Source organism: Protomyctophum parallelum (genome assembly GCF_964188405.1).
Source record: "Protomyctophum parallelum genome assembly, chromosome: 1".
Classification (NCBI taxonomy): Eukaryota; Metazoa; Chordata; class Actinopteri; order Myctophiformes; family Myctophidae; genus Protomyctophum; species Protomyctophum parallelum.
The window spans coordinates 7,337,871-7,360,851 of record NC_139697.1 but is presented as its reverse complement, the minus strand read 5'-3'; the positions used below and the strand labels follow the sequence as shown (position 1 = coordinate 7,360,851).

The window sequence follows — 22,981 nt, the reverse complement described above, 5'->3', positions numbered from 1 at the left end:
AAAGGCACATACAAATATACATAGACATAATAGAAGACTAATAGAAATATGCAAACAAATAATAATAATAAATATGTATAAAAAAAATAAAAAATAAAAATAAAGACAATAATAATAATAATAATAATAGAAATAAATTACAGTAGGGTCAGTGTAATAAGTTAAGGATTGTTGATGTCAGCCGCGTTCATCCTCTCAATGTGTGTCAAAAAAGGTTGCCAAATGGTGTAAAATTTTAAAGCACCGGCGTACCCTCTTGTGGAGTAGCGAATCTTCTCCAATGTCAGATGATGTAAAACATCATTAACCCAAGATTTAAAGGTTGGTGGTATTTTCTCCTTCCATTTAAATAGTATTTGCCGCCTAGCCAAAAGAGATGCAAAGGCTATCATATTCTTGTTTTGCCGGCTAAGATGTAGATCTTGGGAAATAACTCCAAACCATTGGAGGTATTTTGAGGTACTTCTGGGGGTAAAGAAAAACAATATCTGTTTTGTCTGATATTGGTTATGACCAATGATGTATCCCTTGTTCAGATTCTTTTTTTTTATCTGGAAAGTAAAACTATGATACACGTTAGAAATAATTTTTATATGCTATGATACAAACTCGAGCGTCTAGCCAATTCACGTCAGCCCGTAGTAAATGAAAGTTGCCAGCTAACTTACTGCAATATGAAATATGAAAGCCAAAATAAAAATATATAAGTGGTTGAGACATACGTACAACTGCAACCAAGGACAACGGGGGGGATTAAGCTAATTTCCAGCAAGATTTCAATCTTTTATTATTTTATTTTTTGTTGATGAACAATGGCGTTTATTTCAGCATGCTAACATTCCATGCAGAGAAAGTTAAGATTGGAATCTCCACCACTGCACTACACATACCTATAGCACCCATTGTAATAGATAAGGTTGAAAATTATTAGTTACAGAACAAATTATTGACACTACTTTGATTGAATGAACGTCAAATTTGCTAATCAGGTATAAACTGCTAATCAGGTATCCTACATGCAACACACTGAGATGCAGTGGTGTTAAGTAACTAAGTACTACTTACTTAAATACTGTACTTAAGTACAATTTTGAGAAATTTGTACTTTACTATATCCCATTTCCAATGCTATTATGTCTACTCCACTACATCTCGGATCCAAATATTGTACTTTCATTCCAATACATTTATTTGAAAACGTATTTATTTAGATTTGTATACACATACATTCAAACCTATATATTTCGGCCATTTGAAAATAGCAGATCTACAAGCTCACAAAGTATCGCAAAGCGACCCTATTTTCTAAAGATTTGAAAACGGGTCGACATTCACATTCTGCATAAATGAGTAGGCCCTACTTTTACATTTTGGTGTCAATTCTTTCGTAGGCTACTTTTAAGTAAAAAATCATACCCGTGTGAAGTGAGGGGCGCTCTTATCATCATAAATCATCATACATAATCTCATTCTGGCCAATCACAATTTGCGTCCTCACTTTTGTCTTCAATGTTTGTGTTTATGCAATGTTTGTGTTACAGTTTACACACACCCTCAAAACTCACCATTCATTGTCAATGGCATTCAATGTTTGTGTTAACACAATGTTTGTGTTTACACAAACCCTCAAAGCAGGACATAGGAGGGGCTGCGCCCCTCAAAAATGTGAGTACTTTACCCTGCACTGCTGAGATGTAAAGAAGCAGTCTTAAAGCTATACAGCCTTCCAACACTGACCCTATGCTGACCTCTACTGGTGAACTGGCTCCCTCACATTCATTTCTTGTGAAACCTGTGCTGTGGACAGTGATGGAAAAAGAAATACTCCAAGTCCAGGTCACTCCAAGTAAAAGTATCAATACTGCAATATAGAAATACTCTGTTTCAAGTAAAAAATTCTGCAACTTGATTAAAATTACAAAATGATTGTCATCAAAATGTACCAAAAGTAAAAATGTCCCATTTAAAGTTTTCAAATCAGATCTACAAGCTCACAATGGTTTGCATCGTGAAGTGAAGCTGAAGTGGTTAATGTATGTTTTGTAATAATAATCAAAATCTACAAAGTAACTAAAGTTTTCATATGTAGTGGACTAAATGTATAATATTTACCTCTGAGATGTAATGGAGTAGAAATAAAAGTATTGCAAATTGGAAATGCCTCAAAAGTACAGTATAAGTAATTGTACTTAACACCATGATTCTGCTGATTCTGCCCCTCAAAAATAATAGTTATAAACTCATTTTCACGTTTTGTATTTGTTTCAGGATGTTGAATGAAGATGCAAGGAGAGTATTTGACACAAGGAGGAGCGCTAAGTCTTTCTCTCTCAGGTAGGAAGAGAACACAGGCACACATATAGTGATAGTAAGCTCTGACTGTGACACACTTCCAGTCTGCAAGACAGACTGCCAACAGCTGTCAGCATGCACGCACGCACACACACACACACACACACACACACACACACACACACACACACACACACACACACACACACACACACACACACACACACACACACACACACACACACACACACACACACACTCAAACACTATTTATACAGAACTTGTGCACGCAGCTATCGAATTCTACACTCAGAAATAAACATAGGCCTACATCAATGTTAAATTCATGCTCTTAAACCGGCACTTAACACTTGAACCAAACCTTACTTCCTCAGCCTGCTAATAGACAATATGATATTAAACTACAGTAGCAGGCATGACACGCAGCAAAGGCTGTCATGGATCAGGACTCGAACCTGCGACACGCTGTATTGCAGCTATAGGTGCCCGCACCGCTACGCCAGCAACTCAGGCAGAAGATTGAATACAGATACTTAAAAGGTATAGCAAAATACTACAATCTAGAAATTTTCTCTTTCAAGTCCTGTATTAAAAAAAAGAAGAAAACTTTTACAGTAGCAAATGTAAAAGTTGCCTACTCATTATGCAGAACGACTTATATTATTGGGTAGTAGTCACTACTAATGCATTAATGTGTTCATCGCTTTAATGTTACAGCTTAATGACTTCATGTTTAAACTATCATAATACGTAATAATAATGTAAATATGCAAAGAGTAAAACATTCTAAGTTACAAGTAAAGTGTAATTACTTGTAAGTATTTACTCAAGTACTTTAGTAAATGTACTTACAGTAGCACCACACTATCCAATTACAGTACAGACACTGTCTCAAATGTGGGGGTTAATTTGTCTGATATAAAGCCTGCTTCATTGGCTGATCTACAAGCTCACATCATGTCACGTTGCGACACGTTGTGAACCTGTATATCTGCTATTGTTTTGTAAATTAAGCATAAGCCTATCTGCTTTCAGTGGCCTCTACTTGTGCGAGGGAACCATGATCTCACCAGGCGCGCTGCAAGACTAAACCCTGCTTGCGTAAGCAGGCGCTCCTCGTCTTAGCTCCAGGTGTCACATTCTTTCCGAGTGAAAAAAGAAAAAGCCCATGCGCCTTTTCTCGCCTTATATTAAGTGTCTGCTTGTCAGATTAAGTGTCTGTGTGGCACGTACTGGCACCCTGTGTGACTTGGCAGACAAACCTGTGTGACTTCCCCCGCCTGCTGCCTCCTCCAGCGTCAACCATTACAGATAGTGAATTACAGATAGTGTGAATGTGTTCGTTATTCAGAGGCTGCCTGCATTTCGTCAGGTCAGGTGATGTTTGCAAGGAATTGGCTGTATAACAGTGGAAGTGAAGGCGGGAGCAGCACACTACATTCATATATCCCCATCATGTTGGGTAGTTCGGTTTGCTGTTCCGCTGCCTCTGGTTGATGATTATTAATACTAGAGCGGTGGATATCAGAAAGAGGAGATACTGATAGTGTTGTCTTGTCATGTTGTTCTCTGCGTCATTCCACACGTCTATGCAGTGATATTAAGTCTGGCATGCCCTGGATAGTTCAAATATCTTCCTTGCCATACTTGATACATTCAGACCAGGATAACAGAGCTGCCACACAGGATCATTCCGTTATGTATACGAGGTCATCTGGACTTTGATGGATGTCTCACCTACACAGAATGTTTTTTCATTTAGATAGGTGTTGTGATTTATACTTGGCTGCATGTCGTGTCTAGCACTGAAAATAGCAGCTATTTTTTGTGGCAGAAGTAGACGGGAACTGTCTGAATTCTGGATCAATCAATAATCGATGAGGCAATATAGGAGTCGAGACGATATTCTCAGGTGGTGATGGTTATATATGCTTTATGTACATGATATCATGGGTAGAAGAAGTACAATAATACTCAGGTCAGTGGTACCGTAGTTCTACTGTGGATGCTTCAAGGACAAACTGAACCATAACAAGGTGGGCTGTAACATGAACAATGGCTATTAGGCTTAGTGGAGACATCTAGGGCCCTATTTGTGTCGGTGCCTTACCCCTTATCCCTAAAAAACATCAGGGATAATGATCTACTGTATATCCACACAACGTGTGGATATACAGTAGATCGGCTAGATCGGCTAGTTGAACAATTTAAAAACGTTTTTCAAAATATTTAAAAGGCAAAGAAGTTTAGGGATAAGGGGTATAGAATGGCAAAAATAGGGCCCCTAGGCTCTTACAAGCTATACCGAATATCACAAGTCATGAGTGATGGTAAAATATAAAGGCTAGATATAAGCAACCATATAATTCTTCCACAATATGAATAGACATAGAAAACGTAATGTTCTAATAAGAGGATGACAGTTGAAATGCAATATTGACACTACAAGTATCTTGATAAAGGAGAGCACATGGCATCAGAAAGATACAGTGTATCTATATGTTTACATACTGTACTGTACTGTACTGGGAACCTTGTGCGTATTACAACAACAGGTGATGGGCCTATACAAATAAGCAACAGCTGGTCTGATGTGCAAGTGTCATATACTGTATCACAAGGGATTTGGTCTTGAATCCCTGCATGGCTAAAGTTTAATGTGTGCAATACTACATGCAATATACTGTATAGCAATCACTAAGAGAATGTGGACAGATTGACTTTGCACTTACAGTTGTCTGTCTGCACATACTGTATTGCCCCAGTCCACTCCTGCAAGCTTCGCTGCTCCTCCTGTCTGGTCCTTTGCCCATGCTTGTCTCCTCCGGACATGAAGCTCCACAATCATCTGTGATGAAACGTGAGCCCTCTGGGTCAACGAGTGTCGGGGAACAACGATCAGGTTGCTTGCCTGGGATGACCGAAATACTTTCCACCATCATGATAGTTTCCTCTCCCCATTTCAGAGCCATTGCTGCTATAGGCTGGCTGCAGTGGGCAACACGGCAGCCAGCCAATGAATGGAATGGAGACCGCGCCTTCATGAATTTCGGAACCCTCAAGGTGTCAGGGAGGACCAGGAATTTTACGCAGACGTCAGTTGTCACATTAATTCAACCACAAAGTCATGTCCAGGTCACAGACCACGCAGACCTGTGATAGGAATTCCCATTCCAACACAAGCATAAGGAAGCTCCGTTCGTCCAGAATGGTGTGCAACCTGACAAAGAGCTGGCAAACTTGGGTGAGTGAGAGCGAGGGCAAGCAGGCCAGTGAACCTGAACCCTGTGGCTGGCCTCCGACTCCGCCATGTCTGGGAGAGGCAGCGGGGAACCCCCAACAGACATGGACGTCCAGAATGGTGGTGTCTCTGACACCTTATCCCCGCCCGGGCCAAGCAACAGCTGCTTCTCAGAATCTCTTCCAAGCCCATCCCTTGGAAAATCAGAAGACATCACCTCGTGCACAGGAGTTGTCCCAAGATGGTTCCACTCAGGCAACAGTCTGGCCACCACGCGAGACTAGGTCAACTCGGACAGAGGGGGAGGTTGAGGGTGAGACGTCTGCAGTGCCAGTGGTGGAGTCCCGTGTCAAGACCAAGCAGGTGGTGAAAACGGTGTCCACTCAGGAGAAAAGCGCCAGCATTGGATTCCTTACTGGGAGGATAACTAAAGAGCCTTTGTCATCGAGGGAGAAAATCGACAAGATGAATAAACAGAGCTCACCATCGCGCCGCACAAAGTGTTCCAACGTGTCATCACCGACCAAAAGCTGGAAGCAGGTGGAAAAAGAGCAAAAAGCTGTGGAGGATGATGAACTTGAGGAAGCAGACAAGAGCCTGAAGACTGAGGCAGGACATAAAGATAGAACAAACTCCTGTATAGAAAAGGAACACAACGGCTCACCCAAGGAATATTCTGAGTCAGTGTGGGTAAAACGTCCATCTTTGCCAATGTGAGTATTAACCTGAGTAACACTTTAGAATTGTTGTGCTGCCTTTTCCAGGACTGATGCTGTTAAAATAGCAGGAGGAGTTTACTTGAACTGTGTGTGTTGTTAATCAACTTACAAAATATGCCTTCTCAGACATTTGGAAATAGTTTACTAATAGCTTGTTCAAAGGTATGGTTTTAAATAATGAACAAACGCACACAAGTACTTCATAACGCATTAACAGATAGTGAATTGTCTATTAACTATTTATAAGAGATCATTTTTCTAAAATGTTAAGGGCTTTTCACACCGGCAGCGACACCCGTGTTGATCTGTGAGGTAGCACTGCACTGCATTGTTTGAACACAAGTCAAGTCAACTCTTGATGCAGGCATAGGTGTGTGTATGAGACGAGCAGGAATGCAACGATTTCACGGGATCGTGGACAACTCTGAATGAATCCGTTGCACTTGCTTCTCATGTGAAACACGAAAACACAAACATTGACTAGCCTACCCTACATTACAGCCACACATAAGCAAGGTTCATTGTGTTCGTCTCCAAAGAAACCCCCTTTCTTGTGTGTTTGTGTGTGTGTGTGTGTGTGTGCGTGCAACCCAATGCTGCTGGGTGAGTGTGTTTGGCAGCATTGGCACTTGAGTACGCCAATGCTGCTGGGTGAGGTGTCACTGTTGCCTAACGCACACACAGACCCATTGACCACTGCAGCACGCACAAACAGGCCAGGAAGGAGGGGTCATTACAACCCCCCAAAGCCACCGCTCACTTCACATTATGGTGTGATTATTATTTAAAGTTTTTGGTGTGTGTGTGTGTGTGTGTGTGTGTGTGTGTGTGTGTGGACTGGACACACTGAACTTGTTTCTTCTGCACAGATACAGAAACAAGGATGCTGAAGATGCCAATAAGATCAATGCACTGTCCAAGAAGTACAGCGCCGTGGGCAACCTGAAGAGTCGCTGGCAGAACTGGTCCTCGGAACACACCGACAGCCAAAAGCTGAACCCCTTCAGCGAGGAGTTTGATCAAGAGTACTCCATGTCGCAGCGTCTCCACAAGGGCCAGGAGGGCTACGGGCACCCCAAGGAGGGCACCATGACAGCAGAGAGGGCCAAGCGCGCTGAGCAGCACATCCAGGGTGAGATTGCTGACATATGCTACGTGATCAGGACTATGAAAGCTCCAGATGGGGACGGCAGGACGCGCGTCACCTTTAGAGAGCTGTTTGATAGATATGTGCGTATCTCTGACAAGGTGGTGGGAATACTGATTAGGGCCAGAAAACATGGGAAGGTGGCTTTCGAAGGGGAGATGCTCTGGCAAGGCCAGGATGATGCTGTGATCATCACACTGCTTGTCTGATGTGATCACAAAGTTTTTACTGGATCATTTTTTTGGATATTCATTTAAATGGATATGGTACAGTGGAATTTATGGAATAATCCCAACATGCACTTGTCACTGGCGCACTTGAACAAAGCAAGGCAAGCAAGTCAATGCAAAGTGTTTTCGAATACAATTTGACCTGGATATTTTCTGTGGTGGGCAAGTGCAAAACGAAACAGGACAAAGCTGTTGGAAAAGAGACAAAGGCTATTAATCACAGTCAAACTTGCATGGAAATGGATTATCTGAAGGTTGGTTGTTTGCTGCTATATACTGTATGTTTTATGTGAAGACTGTCAGTAATCCATTGTGAATATTATATGTAATTTGAAGTTTTGCTTAAATTATTATTAGATATGTGCGAATCTAAGATATCAGATACAGCGGTAACTGGACAATCCGTGCACTCATAAAGTGGATGAACAGTCTCTGTGAGCAACCTCCAACATGTCAAACTTACAAATCACCCAGCAAACACAATACAACTGCACAGATGATGTCATAGAATTCATTTCTGAGATGACACTGGTGGTTATCTGGTCATGAAGGAATGATCACACCTGTGTGAAGTAATATATATATAAGTCTAACTCACGTTGATTCGGTGATGTAATGGTGATAAAAAACAAACAAATTATCTTTATTGTTAATGGCATTTAATGTTTGTGTTGGGGACAAGATGATGTAAATTTTACCTTCATTGTCAACAGCAAACATTGAACTAAAAACAAACAGACCTGTGTGTATATAGGAGGGGCTAGCACGTAGCGGCCCTCAAACATCACACCCGTGTGAAGTGAGGGGCGATCTTATCATCGTACATCATCATCATACATCATCTCATTCCGGTGTTAAGCAATGTTTGTGTTTACACGAACACTCAAAATTGTCCATTTATTGTCAATGGGATTGAATGTTTGTGTAGGAGGAAGTTTGTAGCACATACACTAAAAGATTATCACCCCTCAACAACAACAGCTACAGTAGCAACCTTTATCATTCAACAGAATGGCTGTACTGTATAATACCAACAACGGTGAGGCCTGTCCGCCCGCTAGCAACACCTGTTGTTCTCAGCAAACTTCCTCCCCACACTGTCGGGAAATCCCAGCTGGGAATTTCATTCACAAAGGCAATTGGGCAGTTCATTATCTACAGTAACGTTAAGATGAATAATTGATTAATTATAAGCGTTGATAAAATGGTATTTTCTCATTGTCTGCGAATAAAGGCTGTTGTGATCACCCAGCATTCATTGTAACCAACCAACGGTGGCCTGAGGTTGGATAACCTCAGGCAACGACGATTGCCCGGGTGTTCATCTATGTATATTAAGTTAAATATATATTGGATTGGGTTTCAAGGAAATGGACAACTGCCTGCTCAGATAGGCCTACACATTGACATATGTCATATGACTCATAGACAGTTGGGAGCTGTTTTTCCCACAATGCCACAGCATGCCAGATAAAAGATTGAACAATTGGATAACAATTCCTTGGAATGCCCTTGAAGCCTAATTCAGACAGGACTGCATCAATGTCTTGGAAAATGTCTTGGTACATTGTCCAGATGTTATCTGCTTGTTTTTCATCATTGACATCTCTTTAGATGGTCAAGAATATGTGCAACACAAATAATAACAGCTGTGACTTGGTATAAAACTCTGCGATGTCAACACTGATGCCAACATTCTGGAGTCAATACAGTACAAGGCTATTGATTACAGAGCAAACGTTGAAAGCAATGTTCATAAATCAAACATTTGGGGTTACAATTGCTTTGAACTGAGCCATGGATTCAATATGACTCAGTGCCCACTGTCCAGATATTGCATAGACGTACATCACACATGTATGGTTAATATTTACAGAACACATTCATAAAGAATACAGGTAGGTTCAGCTAGAGTTTAATTACATTATTATGCTGGTTGTTTCAGAATCAGAATCAACTTTATAAAAGAGAAATTTGTTTTTGTGCAAGCTCCACCGCTTTAAAAAAAAAGTTTCCATAAGAAAGTGAAGAAGATCAATAAACAAACAAATTCTATACATATTTACACATGGTACCGGATCTCTATCCGGTGTGCTAAGTACGTGATGTAAGACATCACATGTGTTTGTCTTGCATAAATAGCAGCCAATATATACTGTACATGATGTATGCTATAGACGTTAGTTAAGGTGCAAGAAAAAAAACTTTGGATGCAAAGGTGTGAAGTGTCGGTGTGTTGCAACCACATAGTCCACATAAATGACACTGGTTTTAATCTGCAGGGAATTCCATGAGGAAGAGTAATACAAAGTCACTGTCCCTGGTTGTTTTACTGTATCAGATCATAAACTTCTGAGATGTCACTTTAAAACACGCACGTGCTGCTGATTTATCGTCAACGTCATGACAAAGAATCTTAGTGTTTTGTTCTTTTGGTTCATGCGACAACAATTAATAGAGTTTTCAGTTTAGAGCTGAAAACAGTGGTTCTCAAAAACAAAATCACATCAAGGACCCCCAAAAACATTATTTAGCTGCGGACCACCATTTGAAAAGATGATATACTGGGACCCCTGCATAACAGGAGGATTTGTCAACATTTGTCGCAGATCTCCAAGCTCTGAGCTTGTAGAGTAGATCTGCTATATTCAAATTATTGAACAATAAAGTAGGTCCCTGGCCTCCCCGGACCCCACTTTCAGAACCAGTGGTTTAGAATCAGATTAAGATCTATTAAGTTAGACATATTTTGTTACTTTTGTAATCATTTTATTTATCTTTGTCTGATCATACAATTTGTCTTAGACGGCCAGACAGTATTCTAATGCCACTTACTGTATACTGTAGGCACATCTATTATAAGCTGTAAGCACGACCCTCTCCTATGAAGGAAAAACATTATCTGCAGTGGTAATCAGAACAGGTGTGTCGTTTCAATGACCATGTGAACAGTGAAGCCTGATTTGAGTATAATTAAATAATGAGGCTGCAGACATTGCTGTTTTGACGGCCACCAGATTAGAGCATCTTTTGGTTGGCATTTATAGTAGGCCTAGACACTTACTGGTAATCTCTGATGCTTGAGTATTTGTGAGTATTTCGTCACTGTCATGTTTCTATTTAATATAACCAAATGGACCATTTCAGTTACATTTGTTACACTTACAGTATACACTCTCAGTCACAATGTATACATTAATGCAGAGGATTTTGTAGTGTATAATTTATATTAATTAAACTTGTATTAATTTGTTTTTGTTTTGTTTGTTCCAAAGTCAAAGTCATACGATTTGTCACACACGTTACCACAGTGAAATTTGTTCTCCGCATTTGACCCATCTCTTGGAGCGGTGACCCGCAGCCGTGCCGTGGATTTGACCCCCCAATCCAACCCTTTGATGCTGAGTGTCAAGCAGGAAGGCATTGGGTCCCATTTTTACAGTCACGGACACTCTAACCACAAGGCCACTGAGCTGCATCGGTGAGCTCCAATGTTTTTAAACGATCATTAACATACAGTATTTAACAGCTTCCTCTGCAATGTATCCCTTGGCTACAGCACAAGACAATTACTCAGACAGGTAAACATTTCTAAGGTTCTCTTACTTTGCATAGCAATTCATCTGTGTCTGTGTGACATACAATATTATAATGACTAGTCCTTACCCGTTCTGAATATATGAACAGCAAATGATGTTCAGTGTGGGTAATGTGTTGTAATAGATCACATTACTGATAGGGGGGAACGGGGATTTGTTTACAGATGGTCTTGGGAAGTTAGGTTGGGCACAAAAGTAGGCTACTGTAGTTTCTTCTGCAAGAAAATGCTGCAGTACAATCATAAGTACACCATTGATAGCTTGGTATTGTGGCTGCTTTGGAGAGGTTATCCTTTAAGATGAATAATCAGTTGGATAAATATGATTTGAAGTGGAACGTGTTCCTCAGTCATGTTGCAGGTCCTTTGGTGTGATCCATGGTCAGGCAATGCCCTTTTGCTTGTTTATTGTATTAATATACTGTACATAGTCCTTACCCGTTGTATGGACTATTGCCCCCCATACATTTATTTAGAGTAAGTGAACGGTCGTGCTTTGTGTAAATGGCCGTCGTGAGGTTCAAAGAGTACTGTTCCTTTTTAGATTCCACGGCACCAGCGCCATGGGGGAGGGAGGGCGCACACACACACACACACACACAAACACTGGGCCCAGCGTGTAGGCGTACTGTAGTAAATAACTGTAGTAAATATAGGCGACTAATAATGTGCATGGGATGGATTAGTGCGTGAGTGTGGGTTCAGCGCACACTCGCAATTGCAGCTAGAGGGCGACGCGACACACACACACACACACACACACACACACACACACACACACACACACACACACACACACACACACACACACACACACACACACACAGCGATGTATGGATAAATCACAGAGTTGGGAAATGCGCACGCAAGCACATAAAGAAGCAATGATGCACGGGCGTGCAAACGATTAAATGTGTTCAGATATGCAGCTGCTTACCTGCTTCGGTTTCGTTTGCGCGACTGGCTCGCAAATATTTGGCGTCACGCGTGCGTTGTGCGGTGCGTTTTCTTTTTGGCATGATGCGTTTTTTGGGGGGTGATGGCAGAGTATTCCAGTCCAAGCATGAGTCGTTGTTGTTTGTTGTTGGTGGAGTGGGCGAGTCTACAGACAGTTCAGAGTAGTTCACAGGTCACATCTCACACAGGAGCAGTGAAAGGGGGAGGGTCCTTCGGATGGCTGGCCTCTGTGCTGGTGGAGAAGTGTGACGATTATGACGTCACAGCAACTTTGCCCGTGGGATCGTGTGGTGATGTAAAAACAATATTTGTACAGTAAATATGACAGTTGCGTCGGTAAAATGTAGCCTAGCCGGATTCTGGGAGCGTGCAGATTTATTTTGGCATGGAGAGATGTGTGCTAATAGTGTGGCTCGGTCGGAGATAGACCACGGATAAATAAACGGATAAACGGCTGTGCTGGTGCGAGGTTGCGCGTTTAAGTCGGCGTTTTTATTCACTAATAAATTCATTATTAATCTTATTGAAAAAATGGCTTCGTTAAGACCTCCATATTATTATGGTCAATGCCTGTGTGAAAAGTGGGAGTGATTGGTGCAGGCAATGAGGAGATACGGCGGTGTTTCTGACATTCATTCATTCAGACATTCATTCAGACATTGACTGAATTATAGTATGATGATATAGAAAGTGTAGTTTCTACTGTACTGTATACTGTTATGTGATTACTGCATCATCTCTATCTGTCTATCTCACAGAACGCAGTACGTTGTTTGCTTTGGTCTGCTCTTTGCCACGGTTTTGGTTGACCGCAAGTGCTCAGATTACTAATTACTGTGCTGTACTCATGTCATGTCATGTCAGATACAGGGGCTGCTGCATTCTGTATGTGACCCTGTTAAAAATGTAAAAGCCTTTATTAGGAGGCAGTCTGATTTATAAACAGTATACAGTAGCCTGCTGTCCATTTCACATCCTTATAGGCACGCTTAAAGGTATATTCAGTGATTTCACTCAAAACACCGTAGGTTTCGTTTTTGGCTGTGGGACCCAGCCTTTCGTCCAATCAGGATAGAGAGTCAAAAACGAAACCTAAGGTTTTTTGACCCCCAGGGGTTAACTGGGGACAGGGAGGAACTCCTTATATGGTCAGCACACTCTACAGTAGGGAGGATTATCACAACAAAACAAAAAAATAAGTGATATTTGAATTAAGTGAAATCACTGAATATACCTTTAACTACACAATATAAACAAGCAAGCAAATTAGACCAATTCTGTAGCAGTCTATTCATACCACTGCATTTTAAATGCTATACATACAACCATGTTAATTTGCTGCTCTGAGGGCAGCTTTTGAATTCTGCTCTCAGCACAGCTTAAATGCTATACATACAACAATTTTTATTTGCTGCTCTGGGGGCACCTTTTGAATTCTGCTCTGGGGGCAGGTTACTGTAAATGCTATACATACATCCATGTGAATTTGCTGCTCTGAGTGCAGCATTTGAATTCTGCTCTGAGGGCAGCTTATGCTATACATACAACCATGTTAATTTGCTGCTTTGGGGGCAGCTTGAATGCTATACAGTAAATCCATATTAATTTGCTGCTCCGAGGGCAGCATTTGAATTCTGCACACAACTCGAATTAAAAGAAATCCTTGATCAACAAATCCTTGATTAACACTAATCTAAGCTTTATTTAATCTTTCTTGGTGCAATTGGCCCTTGTCACTGAATATCTACAGCATTTATAGGTCACCTGTTAAAGAATGGGGAAACAAACACTATCTCGCCAAAGAATCTGAGCAGGAAACAGTAGCCACTAACACCTTTCAACTATCACCTTTTAGTCATGCTATAGGAATCTGTGCTGGAGGTTTACCTGTGATGAAGACAACAGCATACAGGTACGTACATATGTAATATGTTGCATGCTGTTAACAACGATGCAATCTGAAACTTATTTTAATGAACAAATAATATACTGTAACTAGCAAACTGACTGCAGTGGTTGGGGGTGGACTCTGTGACAAATTTAGAATAGACCCTTTGCTATGTTTTCGTTCTTTGTGGTCACAAATGTGTCAAAAGTGAAGACGTTTACAAGAATACATTTGATGCCTGGAGTAAATTTACCTGCCATATGATGAAAACACTACTATATTTTATTGATAATAATTTATATAATTTATAGTTAACTAACTAACTAAGAAAGAAAGAAAGAAAGAAAGAAAGAAAGAAAGAAAGAAAGAAAGAAAGAAAGACAGTCCCCAGTGAGGAAGTGATCCCTTTTTTGGCTGTCAAGCAATGAGAGAGCCCCCTCTGCTGGTTATGAAAAACCTGGGTAAATAGGGGAAGTTTGTAAAACACAATATAATAAAGCCCTTTAACATTGTTTAGATTATTTGTTTTCATCTGATATTTATGTTTAATTGTGTTCGATTAAAGATTCAATCATTTGAGAGATACATTAGCCTAAACTGCACCAATGCCCTATAGCCTCTGTTGTCATTCTACACCTGAACAATGAATGGTCTCTCCTTCAAACAAGTTTACCTCCAGGTTGCTGATGTTACGGCCGACTGTTTGGGTCCAGATATCGTCATAGCATAAGCATAGCTAGCTCAGCTGTCGACTGAACTGGGTGAGACAGATGCAATATGCTATGGATTTGTATATGCTGTAATCTTATCTGTTGTCATTATTGCACCACTCAGTTCACACCGGTGTGATTTTTTTCTTTCAGTCTAAGCATGCTATAAAACACAACAGGTATTTGTGGGTCTATTTAACGATGCCATTTACTTTTCTTAGAAATGCTGGATTTCCTTAGACCAATGCCCATATGTTAACTACAGGTAGGCTATGACACTACAATTGTTTGCCAGATTTTTATAAAAAATGTTGACCTCTGTCTAAATAATGTGTTTTGTTTTTCCTGTTCTTTCTTAACCTATGCCATTCAGTTGGAACTTATGTTTGTGGAATAATGTCTTGCCAAATATGTTTCTAGTGTAGAAATGTAGGCTTGTGTAATTTGTGTATTTTCTTAATTCTTTATTTTTCCTTTTAGTTTATTTTTGCTTTATTAGTTTTCCTCTGACTCTGAACCCCAGGCCTAATACTTGATCAGCTCCTTTTTTTCCCTGACAATTGGTCCAGCAGTGCTGGAGATTACAGTCACACCGACAGAAGGACGGACATAAGCAAAACAGACAAAAAACTGTCTAAGTCCAAATGTCATTCTGACCCCTCCACGAAAAGGCCTCGTTGTCCTGACCCCTTATCTATCATTTATACATTATGGATAAATAGTGTTGTGGCAGTGATGGTATTGTTTTTGACCGGTTCCTCCGCTCCAATACGCAGCTATGTGTGTCCCTATGTATGTCTGTCTCTCTGTGTCCATCCATCCGAGCACGGACACCTAAGCCAGTAGAGTAAAGTGGCACAGATTACACTACAGTACGAGCCTTGGCCTCTGGGCGCGTTCCTGGGGGTCTGGATGTTCCGGGGACCGCCAAACGGACCCCCCGGGGACCCCCACACGCGGTAACTCTGCATTTCATTACCGTTTCGGACACATGGCGGCTCGCTGGAACCGGGCCGGCCCCATGGGCCTGGATGTTCCGGACACACGGTAACTCTGTCATTTCTCAACCGTTTAGGATGCAGGGCGGTACCGTCGGAACTGGACTGGCGCCCCGGTACCGTTCCTGGGGGTATGGATGTTTGAGCTCACTGTGTTCAGTATTATACTTTGCACAACTAGAACAACAACATTGTTCTTTGTACTATTCTGCTATGTCTGCCTAAAGGTACATGCAGTATACTTGAAATTCCATTCTGGAAAGGTGTTCCATTCCTCCATTACTGAAATTAGTTGTTTGTTTGTTGTCTATTGGTGTACTATTCTATGTCTGCCTAAAAGTACAGTACTCGTTAGAGTTAAAGATTTAGCTGGGGACCTGGAGTCTGTGAAATCTTCCACAGATTTACAGCGCGGTGGATTTTTGAAAATGACTCAAATCATGAAGGCAGTGTGCAATTTACGTGGAATCTTTCACAGACTTTCATACTATAGGCTGAGGAATAATCCCACCCTTTTCACATTGGCCAGTTACAGCGCCACCAACAGGTGGATCTGTTGTTGTTGTTGTTGTTCTACAAACAAAAGAGGCTGATGAGTGATGACCCCCCTTGGGCCCCCTCAACTTTCACTATAACTAGACACTTTACCTCCCCCCCCTCTCTCTCTCTGTTTAAAAGTACAGGAAAAATCTCAAAGTAGCCTACAGGTAAAAATATAGTAGCCTACAGGTAAAAATCTCTCTCTCTCTCTCTCTCTCTCTACAGTATTTACTTTGCACTTTGAGTATTTACTTTAGTGTAATTAGTAGCCTACAGTATATACATTGTCCACCAATTAATTCAACATACATGTCCTGATGAGAAGCCTTGATCGTGCTGTGTGAGCCTGCAGTGAGACTACACTCCCCAGAATGCTTTGTGAGGTGGCGGCAGGCAGCTGTGCGCTCGAGCTTGCTGCCCGCAGCAAAGTGCTCATAAACGTGCGAAACAAGGTAATGAGAGGAGAGCATTGACTTAAACATTTCCTCAGTCAGCTCCCTGCGAATGATGCTCAAATCTATGGAGTAGCACAACAATGGCTGTCGAAGGTAAGGCTCATTCATTCAAGCGTTTCAACGGACATTGTCAATTGCTTTATTGGCGCTTTCATTAGGAGGTGTTATTGTATCATGAATGATGAGGAATAAATAAATAAACGGAGAGCTGCGGCTCAATAAAGACGCGCTGTGCACAATCAAGTCAGGCAGTCAGCATGGCTGTGATTGGATGATGTTGCAGCCTAGTCTGCTTCTCCGCGTTTAATAAGAATGGCCCTGGTCATTTTTTATCACTGTGTGCAGTGCACCATTCATGTCTCTGTCTCACGATAGACTGTGCTGCTGCATGCATGCATGCATGTTAAATGCATTAATTGGCCGTACAGTACATGCCATAATACAGAAGATTGGTGTTGTTAACTCGGCTCAAGCGTCATAGTTTGTTTATTTTTGTGTGCGTCTGTGTTCAGAACGGAGTGGTTTGACTAGATAGAATGAAGGGAAGACAATTTGCTTTAACAGGTGTGGCAGAGACAGTGTTGCAGGTTCATATAAACGAGACGAGAGCAAACACATTTAATTGCATATTATGTCAAGTAGGCTATTATAATGGTCTCTATAGTCTTCGTCTGTTTTTCATGAGGATTCCGTGGAGTTGTACGTGGTGAGACCAAAGCGCACGGTCGACTTCCGAGAGAAAAGAAAAGGGAACGCACTCGAATATAGCGGATCTACAGCTATATTTTCGACGATAAACATCATTGTTTCCATTTGCAACACAGCGCAGTCTCTTTCTCTGAGTATTCAGTTTCTTGGAGCATCAGTCAGGGTCGGATACGTCTCGCAGCAGGTGGCATGGACAAAAAGTCACACTGTTGTCAACAACAATTCTCGTAAAGGACATTAATGAATGGTCAATAGCCTATTATTGCTGCTGTTGGTGAGAGATTGAACAGTGTCTACTCCTGCACGTGCTGTCAAACAGTGTCAGACACTTCTCCCTAGTGTTCCGGGATGATGATGGGCCAGTCCCCTCACCTTGTCGGAGGCATCTTGTGGATTCAAAATCCAATGAGAGGTAGGCTATGGGAACTTTAGTGGTTCGGTGTTTGTACATTCCCTAAAACTGGCTTTTCGTTATTTGTTTTTGGTTTGCTCATGGTACGTTTGGTATGTGAGTTGTGACAGTTGACAGACAGCCCTATTACTCTCTCTGGCTGACGGCGACAATGATGCTTTATTTGTCCAGTCTTTGTAGCCCTTAAACTGTACGACGCTATCAGTTTCATTTGAACCTGTCTCTCCTGTTCCTATTTTTTGTTAAAAGTGAGCCTGCAAGCACGACACTGCTGTTTACCAGTTAAATATTTACATGCACAGAGATTGGAGGATTGCAAAGGTAGATGGAATGTCGAGATGCATACACTGCTCTCTTTGCTCTCTTTCTTCTAAAGTCACACAGTAAAATCCTCAGTGTTTTAACTCTAAAAAAATTGACCCATAATGGTCCCGTAGACGGCGTAGAGCAGTGGTTCCCAAACTTTTTCATGTCAAGGACCCCCAAATCGACACTCATTAGCCCGCAGACCCCCATTAGAAAATATATGCCAAGGACCCCCAAAAGAGAAGATTTTTACTAACGGTGATTTTCAACACCCATGCAGGTTTGACCTGAATTAGGCTACGGCCCCCATTTAATGAAATTTCTATCTCTGCGACTCCCAATTTATATTATAAAATCAATGTTAATGTAACTCTGAGAGTGTACAAATGGAACCAAATTGACCTGTTGGGGTCCATTTGGTTCCATTTGTACACACTCAGTTACAGACCCATAAGGGTCCATTTGGTTACAAACTATAATTTAGGAACTCTCTCAGACCCCTGGGGGTCCCCAGACCCCACTTTGGGAACCACTGCCGTAGAGCAGTGGTTTTCAACCCTTTTCATATCTAGGCCCATTCATTTTTGGGCATTTTGAGCCACGGACCACCATTTGTTGACATTTAGCCTTTCAGACCCAAAACTGTATTTATCTGGTACCAATAATAATAATAAACCTTATTTATATAGCACCTTTCATAAATAATTCACAGAGCAGAACACAAAAATAGAATAAAACACATGCAGCAAATCAGTCAGGACAGAGTAGGAACGCAGATATTAAAACTTAATAGGAGAGATAACAGGCAAACGTTTATGAAAATAATTATTATTCTACATTTATCCAATTGTGTAAACTTGTTGTAAATTAAGTAATGTAGATGTTTAACAATAATGCAACTCTTGAGAATATAAAATTAAACCCAATGGTGTCATTTTACACTCAAGAGTTTAGGGGCTGTATTTTGCGTGTCTTAAGTACCAGGTCTTATTCCCTAACTTGAGTAAACTAAAGACCTGGAGGCGTGATCAATGCTCTTTGGCCACTCAGAATAGCCAAATGGCATTGATCACGCCTCCAGGTCTTTAGTTTACTCAAGTTAGGGAATAAGACCTGGTACTTAAGACACGCAAAATACAGCCCAAAATCTAATAAGGGTCCATTTGGTCACCAACTGTCAATTTAGCTGGGGACCACCAGGAGACCCCTCAAGGACCACTGTTGGTCCCCGGACCACTGGTTGAGAACCACTGCCGTAGAGTAGAGTCAATTTGTGCACTCTTAAATGGTCCGGATTTCACTGTGCATTGATTTAAAATAGGCCTACCACAAAACCATCTTATTCAGGCCACTCTCGGAGTTAAAGTGTAATCTATCTAACATTAAATAGCAATGTCAAAGGCATGCGCTATTATCTTTATCATTGCTTAGCTTTATCAGAAATCACCGTTCTGGGCTTTCCTTCACAGACATTCTTTGTCCTCTCCATGGCTGATCTGTCTGAAGCTCTAAAAAACAGAATGTTACTGATCAGTGCTATCGAAATAAAGCCCTTTTTATAATCCATCCAAGACAGTGAAGTTTATGCTGTAGTAGTGCACTGGACCTGGTTCACAAACACTGCGTCGGGACCCATGTGTGGGTCAATTTCTGTTTCCTATTCCTATACATATTGTTTTTAATTATTATATCAAAACATTCCCAAAAAGCAAAGTTTTCCATGAATTAAAACCAAGTTCAAAGATTATTTTCAGTAATTTCATGGAGAAATCAAATAAATTTGAAAACAAATGTTAAGTAGTGAAAATCTACAAGCTCACAACGTGGTGTGAAGCATCACGTTGTGTGTTTGTAGATCTGCTATTTCCAATAGTTTGGGTCAAGGGCAAACATCTAATCTCTCTTTCTGGTCTCGGCCTGAAACGTTTGGGAACCACTGCTGTAGTGTCCTTTGTGCTGCCTGTTGCCTGGAGATTTTCTTTTTAATGTTGCTTTGCAAACATACAATACTGTATTGTATGTTGCAAACATACAATACAATGTTGCTTTGCAAACATACAATACTGTATTGTATGTTGCAAACATACAATACTGTATGTTGCAAACCTACAATACAATGTTGCTTTGCAAACATACAAACATACAACAGTGCGGCGTTGAGTCAATCATGCAGATTTAGAGAACAATTCAGTGAATTGCAATACGATTCACTGCATCTTCGACAAAAATGGATGAGCTGTGCCATTATCCACTGAAGCTGCAATAGTTAAGTGTAATGCCATCTGCCATGGATGAGCACAGAGAGCAGAAAAACTGCCTTTCCAAAGCGACAAGGCCAGATCATATTTTATCAGAATAGCCTAAAGCATTTGTGTAATGCATGGTCGTTGGAATAGGACACCTTGAAAAGTCTGTTCTGAGGGGCCATGCCTCAGAGAGAAACTGACACATTGACCTGAGCTGACAGTTGGTATAATATTTATTAATTTTCCCCTTTTTTGGAACTATAGTGTTACCAATGCATGGAGCAGCCTCGTGTTTTTTGTGCTTTGCTTTTCTACTAGGGATGGTCCGGGATATTTTGGGACCGATCCCGATCACCAATTGTTTTTCTCATGATCGGCAGATTTCCGACACCGATCTTGTGCGTAAGGGGAACTTTTTGAATATTTCCATAATTGATGTCAAACCCGTGTCAAAACTGTTCCTGTGTGTAGGGAGGAAGAGGAGAATGTTTAGGCCTGTCAGAAAGATGCAACATTATATTATACTATATATATTTGATTGACATTTATACCACTTAAATGGTGTAAAAGATCGGTTTCTGCAGATAGGGTAAATTGCCGATCACAGATAGGGTAAATTGCCGATCACCGATTGAGTCATTTGGAGTGAATATCGGCTGATCACCGATCGGTGGCCGATTATCGGCGCGTCTCTATTTTCTACAATGTAAAATTGTAGAATTAGTATTGTACTTGTGTATAAATGCGTGTATACCTAAGAAACCTTAAGTGTGTATAAATACGTATACAGTCTCGGTTAAATTAAATCTGCAATCTCTAAGTTTCATGTCCTTTGTGTGTAGTTTGGTCTCCCATGATGTGTGGGAGACCAAACTTGCTGCTCTGTCAAATAGGCATCCCTGCTTTTCCAGGGGAGATATTGTGCTTGTGAGTTTCGGGCAGTGCTACCTTTCCAAGTCGTCGTGCTAGTTTATGTTGCAGAAACAGTGTAAATTGATCGGCATTACTGTAAATGTGCCAGAGTTTAATTATAATTATTGTTCCTTTTTACAGTATAGACTGCGCATGATAAATTATAGGCCTCATTACATTTAAATTCTTCAAGACGGCTGTGCTTTTATTGAAATGTCATAAAAAATGTAATTCTGCAGTGTCACTGTTTCTCGATGTACCATTCTACCAGCCCCTACGTATAAGACAGTGAATATAGGGCAAGTGCATGAATCATTAATAACGTATGAAAAGACAATTAAGCCTACCTCTTCAGAGTCTTGCAGCTTTGTGGCTGCATTTGCATTTGTCATGATGTGAGCATTAGAGTATTTTGAAGTTCACCGCTGCTAAATGTAAAGCGTGGTTTTGTTTAACTTTAAAGGGGGCTGTAAAGCGTGGGTTTGAAGGGGTCTGTGTGCCTGTCTTCAGGCAGCCCCATGAGAGTGTGTTCTGTGTTAAGCAAGGCTCACATTGCTAGAAATTTGGGATGATGTACCCCCGATTCAGTTAAATTTGAACTTGCATTATACCGCAGCCTCCGCTGTAGGCTACTGGTTTGTACTGGGTGAGTTGTTTTGAGCAACACAACCTTTGTCAAAATGAGGGCCTTGGCTTGTGAACTGCAACATGATGTGTGTCAAATTGCAAAAAAGGCAAAGAAGTTTAGTTCTAAATTAAGGATAGAGTGCGGACGGGGAGCGACAGCCCCACCCCCTGCTATTCATTTCAATGGAAGTTACTCAGTGGCGTTTTGAAGCACCCGGAAGAATGCTCTACTTCCGCAGTTGGCAAATGCAGAGGTGCAAATGAGCGCTCGATGTTAAACCCCAGCTGTGCAGGGTTTCCTCATGCTCTAGTCTACGCAGTTCCAGCTTTGACCAGTAAGCTTGACGGCTTAAATGTTGGCCAGCCGTTCTGGGGGCTTGGTTTACGCCTGTAGCTGAGATCTTTAAAGGGACACTTCACCCTTTTTGCAAAAAAATGTTAATGACGTTTAGAAGATTTAGAACACTTTCCTGGGGGTCTTTATGTGTGTAATATGTGGTTTTAGATTTTAGCAGTGAGTCTCTGATGTTATGGACACTGGGCCCACTTCCTTCCTGGACTACAATTCCCATAATTATTTGGTGCACTGCTCCTCTTTGTGGATAGGGGGAGGGCTGTCTTACTGAGACAACATGTAGTCCAGGAAGGAAATTAGCTCACTGATACAATATCTAAAACTACATATTACACACATAAAGAGTCTCCCTTAAGGTACAGGTACCTCCGCCAGCCTGTTTGCTTTGCCTCTCCAATGTCCTGCCCTGTCCTGCATGTCTGTGCATCCATTCAGAAAGCTCATTCTGAAAGCATCCTCGGGGATGTAGCTTAGCAACAGAAGTAAATTACATAAACCGAACACATTTGAGTGAAGGGGGTTTGGTGGTTTGATAGATTATATACATCTCTTCAGTGGCAGTGGTGCTATTGGACTTCCTGGAAAATGTAAAATGCAAATGCAAACTTACAGGATAGTC

The 22,981-nt window shown here is 41.2% G+C and overlaps 2 protein-coding genes across 4 annotated transcripts in view; both read left to right on the top strand.

Moving 5' to 3' along the window:
• Positions 1-5,292: 5,292 nt before the first annotated feature.
• On the top strand, positions 5,293-10,902 carry abrab (actin binding Rho activating protein b). 3 transcript variants are annotated; one of them, XM_083780632.1, is made up of 4 exons: positions 5,293-6,267; positions 7,149-7,724; positions 8,864-8,884; positions 8,950-10,902. In XM_083780632.1, exons 1-2 carry the CDS (start codon positions 5,441-5,443, stop codon positions 7,627-7,629), a joined length of 1,308 nt encoding a protein of 435 aa, XP_083636758.1. In that variant the 5' UTR covers positions 5,293-5,440; the 3' UTR covers positions 7,630-7,724; positions 8,864-8,884; positions 8,950-10,902. The 3 variants fall into 3 exon arrangements, with proteins under 3 accessions (XP_083636758.1, XP_083636756.1, XP_083636757.1); XM_083780630.1 differs by having other exon boundaries at positions 7,143-7,724; XM_083780631.1 differs by having other exon boundaries at positions 7,143-10,902.
• Positions 10,903-16,790: 5,888 nt separating this feature from the next.
• samd12 (sterile alpha motif domain containing 12) overlaps positions 16,791-22,981 on the top strand; it is a 144,631-nt gene continuing 138,440 nt past the window's right edge. Inside the window, exon 1 of the mRNA XM_083767479.1 lies at positions 16,791-16,889. Coding sequence (XP_083623605.1) covers positions 16,877-16,889 — 13 coding nt within the window. The 5' untranslated portion in view covers positions 16,791-16,876. The remainder of the gene's footprint in view (positions 16,890-22,981) is intronic.

Excerpts from the sequence above, each read along its gene's own strand:
- abrab (XM_083780630.1), top strand. The coding sequence starts at position 5,441 with ATGTCCAGGTCACAGACCACGCAGACCTGTGATAGGAATTCCCATTCC. Across the intron at positions 6,268-7,142 it reads AAACGTCCATCTTTGCCAAT|ATACAGAAACAAGGATGCTG; the intron begins GTGAGTATTAAC and ends TCTTCTGCACAG.